The sequence below is a fragment of the Sinocyclocheilus rhinocerous genome, unplaced genomic scaffold, assembly GCF_001515625.1.
Source record: "Sinocyclocheilus rhinocerous isolate Xijiao unplaced genomic scaffold, SAMN03320098_v1.1 scaffold146, whole genome shotgun sequence".
Taxonomy (NCBI): Eukaryota; Metazoa; Chordata; class Actinopteri; order Cypriniformes; family Cyprinidae; genus Sinocyclocheilus; species Sinocyclocheilus rhinocerous.
The window spans coordinates 123,430-129,820 of record NW_015649783.1 but is presented as its reverse complement, the minus strand read 5'-3'; the positions used below and the strand labels follow the sequence as shown (position 1 = coordinate 129,820).

At 36.1% G+C, this 6,391-nt stretch overlaps 1 protein-coding gene across 2 annotated transcripts in view; it reads left to right on the top strand.

Moving 5' to 3' along the window:
• LOC107710979 (phosphatidylcholine transfer protein-like) overlaps positions 1–3,840 on the top strand; it is a 10,681-nt gene extending 6,841 nt beyond the window's left edge. For both annotated transcript variants that reach the window (XM_016515876.1, XM_016515877.1), the window contains 4 exons: positions 952–1,031; positions 1,639–1,810; positions 3,229–3,296; positions 3,367–3,840. In XM_016515876.1, the coding sequence (XP_016371362.1) occupies positions 952–1,031; positions 1,639–1,810; positions 3,229–3,296; positions 3,367–3,444 (398 nt within the window). In that variant the 3' untranslated portion in view covers positions 3,445–3,840. The remainder of the gene's footprint in view (positions 1–951; positions 1,032–1,638; positions 1,811–3,228; positions 3,297–3,366) is intronic.
• Positions 3,841–6,391: the final 2,551 nt, after the last annotated feature.

Here is a 6,391-nt window from a genome sequence, read left to right as displayed (position 1 = left end):
GAGAATAAAAGTTACGCCTTCTTTCTTTGTGTGAACATTTGGGCGGCGTTATGCAAATCTTCTCACATCGTGACGTAGACATGTGGGGTGTGTTAGAACGAGCCGTTTTAGGTAGGTGTGGCTGACTCTTGGATTTAAGAGTTTAGTCTTTGCAACTTTACAGATCTTCTTTATGCACCAAGAGCTTGTAACACTTCAAAGAGAAAGGAAAAATTGAAATCGCATCATATGACCCCTTTAAATGTATTGTATTTCGATTGATGGAAAGTTTTAAGTTTTAGTTAACTATAGTAACTCACAATTATGCTCGATTGTGTATATAGTTTACTTATCTAATTTCTTTGAAAGATTTGATGCCAACCTGGCAATCCAGTCTGTTTTATAATATATGTTTGTTTTGAACTCAAGCGTTTCATAATATGAAGCTGTTTTTGCACCGATGTGAAGTGTTTGTCCTCCCTGATAGCCTCCAGTCTTCTGGGAAGATGTTTAGATGTTGGATGTTGGACCTGGACTTTGGGAGGGAATTGCTCCCAGAAGAGTACGAGTTCAGTAGAGGTTCAGGTCTGGGTTTAATACAGGTCAACCAAGTTCTTCCTCACAGACTATATGGACGTCGCTCTGTGTCACGCTGGAAGAGAAAAGGATCCTCCCTGAACTCTTGCCACAAATCTGAAAGCACACAGTGTCCCTAAAATGACATTTAATAAGCTTTCATTAAGATTCAACCACACTGGTAGACACACTTTTCCCCCTTTGTAGTGTAGATTTAATTTGTAAAATATTTGATCCAAATCAGGGATTTTCTTTGTTCTATAGGTTATTTTATTCATATATAAAGAATTTTTAATATTTTATTTCTTGAAAATGTAATTATATTGTGATGTATCACCCATCACTGTCTCATCTTTCACGTGTGTGTGTGTGTGTGTGTGTGTGTCTCGTCCTCAGAGCTGCACGAGAAGGACTACGGCGGACAGAAAGCCATATACTGGGAAGTGAAATATCCATTACCTCTGTCCAACAGAGATGTATCCTACAAACACACTTCATGCTCCGACAAATACAGTGTGTGTGCGGGAATAGACAGATTCATGTAAACTCTGACCAGTGTCTGAAAATAACATCTCTCCATTTATAATAATATTTCATTCAAATAAGTCTAATAAATAAATCTATACCAATTAATATATTTATTGGAAATAAATATTATTGTAAATGTATATTATATTATTATAGATGGGAAAACAATATACGCATTTTCTAAAAACAATATGCAGCATTTTAACAATATAAAAACATTACATTTACAGTATGTCAGATGAAATTACATTTTAAATATATTTTATATTTTAACAATATAAAAACGAATTGTTCTTTCAAGATTAATTTCAGTTCATTTAAATATATTTTCAATTCATTGAGGAATTATGGCATCCCTGTACAAGCTTAAATCAGCCTCAAATACAAAAGTAGTAATCATAACAGCTTGCTTTCTCTTTTGTCTCCGGCAATAATGCTGAGGTTCCCCTTCATCAGAAACACAAATGTGTTTCTTGTAGTATTTCTTTAAGTATATTAATAATGGATAAAGGCATGGCTGTATTTGTCTGTGGGTGAGCTCTTAACTCTCTTCAGTATGTGTATGTGCGGGAGCGCCGGGATCTGGACGTGGGAGGACGGAAGATCTGTGTGGTTTTAGCCAAGAGCTCGGCTGTGTCTCAGTGTCCAGAGAAGAAGGGTGTGATCCGGGTCAAAGACTACAAACAGAGTCTGGCCATGGAGAGCGACGGCGCTGGCGGCACCAAAGGTACAAACACACGTCTAACACACTCAAGCATAGCTGATGAGCTCGGCTTCACTGGAGCTCAGACGGTGTTAACCAGACGCTGCACAGTGTCCATCAACAGTGTTATTACGCTGATCCAAAAACCCTGCTCCATCTGATTCTTATGTACACAATTATGTGTGTATATACACACACACATATAACAGCATTTTAGTTTTCAGTGAGGGCAGAAATATTGTTTGATGGATCTTCTCGTGTTTCTATGTTTGTCTGGTTAACACAGTCTAATGTGTCTCCATTATTCCTCTTGAGATTTATTAAAGGTGGTTAATGCGTGTCAAAAACTGTTTTCCCATGATCGCTGATGAGCTCGGCTTCACTGGAGCTCAGACGGTGTTAACCAGACGCTGCACAGTGTCCATCAACAGTGTTATTACGCTGATCCAAAAACCCTGCTCCATCTGATTCTTATGTACACAATTATGTGTGTATATACACACACACATATAACAGCATTTTAGTTTTCAGTGAGGGCAGAAATATTGTTTGATGGATCTTCTCGTGTTTCTATGTTTGTCTGGTTAACACGGTCTAATGTGTCTCCATTATTCCTCTTGAGGTTTATTAAAGGTGGTTAATGCGTGCCAAAAACTGTTTTCCCATGATCCTTTAGACCATAGGTCACTAACAGGCGGACCGCGGTCCGGGTCCGGACCCAGAAGCCGTCCCATACGGACCCGGACCTGGACCTACAGCCAAAACAGAAGGTTATGATATGATTTAAAACCTGACGGGGCAAAACTGTTCCAATTGTTAGGATGTGTTGAGATTTATTATCTGTAAAATTGGTTGAGACTGTTGAGTCAAGATGTAAAACAGAAAAGGGGAAATTCAAGCTTTTCCTCCATTTATTTTATTTTTCTGAAGTTAAGCACTTTATTTGAACATACACAATTTTCACATTTTATTTATTTTATCTTATTTTGAAATGCAGCCGTACGTTTATTTAGTTAATGAGAGAACATATATATATATTTCTACAGTCATACATATATGTTCAGTTCTATGTTACATGACAATAAATATTGTCAAAAGTTTTTGAATTGTACTTAATTCATTTGATTTGACAGTCAGGTATTGATTACATGCAAATGTTGATAGAACTACTAGGCTACTTAAATATATATCACACTAACAAGTTAGACATTATGATCTTCCGGACCTTTGCTTCAAGAAATTTTCTCTAACTGGACCTCTTTAAATTTTAGTTGAATACCCCTGCTTTAGACTGATCTGAGATAGGTTTTGGATGCAAGTGAAGGTGTTTTTCTGAGAGACTCATTGTGATCTTTCGGATCAAATCTGTAATGATGATAACTTCCCATTGCGTCCTGAAGCTGAATGAATAATAACAGCGTTTGTTCTGAATCGTGTTGCAGTGTTTATGAACTACTTTGACAATCCTGGAGGAATGATCCCGGCGTGGCTGGTGAACTGGACAGCGAAGGTGAGTGCTGTAGATTTCTGGTGTAATCCGTGATGAGGTGAGTGTGCTGATGGATGAGTTTTGCTCTCAGACGGGCGTCCCTGCCTTTCTCACCGACATGAAGAAGGCCTGCAGTAACTACAGCAGCTACTGCAACAACAGCAAGTGATGCACGAGTGACGTCCTCTGCTTCTGTTTCCTGTCAGGAGGGCATTCTGGGTAGAGTTACTGCTGTTTCTGTGGTGATCGGAGAAAACGTGCCTGGAGTCCTTCATTATTGTTCTTTTGTTGTCTTAACTACTGTATACAATTGTCTGTTGAAGAATTGAATGAATCCAGCTTCCTGTTGAACTTCAGCAGGAAATTAGAGCTAATTTGAGTTTGGAAAATCTGTTAAATGTAATATGGATTGACCACAGCACTTTAATTGATTGTTATTTGTGAATGTATGAAAAGATTAATTGTTATATAGCAAATGCACAAACTCAATCAACAAGCCTTCCTGAAGTCTCACCAAGTCTGCATTTATTTGATCAAAATGAAAGAAAAAAAACTGTTAAAATTATGAAATTATTATTACAATTTAAATTAACTGTTTTCTATGTGAATATATTGTAAAATGTAATTTATTCCTGTGACGCAAAGCTGAATTTTCAGCATCATTACTCCAGTCTTCAGTGTCACACGATCCTTCAGAAATCATTCTAATATGCTGATTTGCTGCTCAGTTATTACTGGTGTTCAGTTATCAATAATGGTTCTTATTATCAATGTTGCAAACAGTTTTTGCTGTCTAATATTTTTGTTGATGCATTTTTTCAGGCTTCATTTTTCCAAGTGTTCAAAAGCACAGCATTCATTTGAAATGTAAATCTTTTCTAACATTATAAATGTATTTACTGTCACTTTTGATCAGTTTAATGCTTCCTTGCTTAAAAGTAACACTTTTGAATAGTTTTTCCACACAAATATTCGGCAGCACAACTGTTTTCAACATTGATAATAATAATAAATGTTTCTTGAGCAGCAAATCAGCATATTAGAATGATTTCTGAAGGATCGTGTGACACTGAAGACTGGAGTAATGATGCTGAAGATTCAGCTTTGATCACAGGAATAAATTACATTCTAACATAGTTTCACATACAAAACAGTTATTTTAAATTGTAATAATATTTCACAATTTTTACTGTAGTTTAGATCAAATAAATGCAGCCTTGGTGAGCAGAAGAGACTACTTACTAAAACTTCTTTAGGTTTAAGTGTCCAAATAAGCATGAGGGTCGCAGTACGTGATCTGAACAGTTATATAATACTACTGTTATAGTTTTGTTCCTCACCCCCAACAACTGAACACAATCATGCACTTACTGTATATATTACAAGACGTTTTAGCATGTACTGGTGCTGAATGAGTCCCTTCCCATGAGCCTCTGCAGATGGGCGTGATGGATTATAGTGATCCAGCGCCCTCTGCTGGTGGATTCAAGTGCTGTGACTTTACAAAGACACTAAAGTTAAAGGGGTCATATGATGCGATTTCATTTTTTCCTTTCTCTTTAGAGTGTTACAAGCTCTTGGTGCATAAAGAAGATCTGTAAAGTTGCAAAGACTAAAGTCTCAAATCCAAAGAGATATTCTTTATAAAAGTTAAGAGTTAGCCACACCTACCTAAAACGGCTCGTTCGAACACGCCCCCACATACAGTGGGGCGTTTTGTAAAAATCGACGCGTTTCAAAAAGGCGGGGCATAGAGGAGAAACAATAATGTACAGTATGTGGAAAATAATGTGTTTTTTTAACTTTAAACCGCATAAACACATTTCATTACACCAAATACACAAAATAATGTTCTTTTTAGCAGCATCATATGACCCCTTTAACACTGATTTTATTTTAATGGTCGATGCCGTTTTTAACAGTTAATGTAACCTGCTGTATATTGGGAAATGTAATTATATTTCTGATACTTTGCAGAGACTTTTAAACAGAAATGACTATCAGGATCGTGCATAAATCACATTTATGACAATTACTAGAAAACAGAGATGGGACTACTGTATATTGATGAACATTGCATGGAAAATGTCATGCCTACATTCACGTCTGAAATCAAAATTGTGTGCTGTTTACACTCTAAAAAATGCTGTTTGTCCCTTTTTAACCCAGCGCTGGGTTATATTTAACCCAGCATTTTTTTTTTAGAGTGTACGTGTTAATGCTGAGCACAGAAAAATGTGGCTGTTAAAATATAATTTTGATATACAAAATCTGTCTTATAATTATAATCAAGACTATTAAATGCCAGATTTGTGCAGTTCGGATATGCAAAATGAAACTTACATGACACTGCACGTATCTGAATGTTACGGTGAATTAATGATGTGTTTGATACTGTAACAGCAGTTTAAAAAAAGCATTTTGATGCAATCCAGGCCGTTAATATCTGCTGGTGTTTACTGACATGTTTTTGTTAGTAGGAAATAGAGGTTATATTGATAGGAAATGAAGTGACATTGCCTTTGACTCCGTTTTAACACTGTAGTTTCATTGTGTCTTTTGGTGTGTTGTTTTCCTCTGGTTCTGTTTTTTTTTTTCTTCTTTTGACATCTCTACCTCTTAAACTCACAGTGCTGAAAATGAAAAAAAAAAAAAAATCTGTACATTCTTCCTCAACCTCTTCATTATTGGTGAATTAATGATGTGTGTTTGATACTGTAACAACAGTTTAAAAAGCACTTTGATGCAATCCAGGCCGTTAATATCTGCTGGTGTTTACTGACATGTTTTTGTTAGTAGGAAATAGAGGTTATATTGATAGGAAATGAAGTGACATTGCCTTTGACTCCGTTTTAACACTGTAGTTTCATTGTGTCTTTTGGTGTGTTGTTTTCCTCTGGTTCTGTTTTTTTTTTTCTTCTTTTGACATCTCTACCTCTTAAACTCACAGTGCTGAAAATGAAAAAAAAAAAAAAATCTGTACATTCTTCCTCAACCTCTTCATTATTGCAAACGTTTCATTGCAATAAACTGGTGTTCTGCCTTTGAATGCAGTTGAAGAATGACGTTTTTTTTTCTTTAGTTGTGTTTAACACAAACTGTGTTAAAAGCTGCAC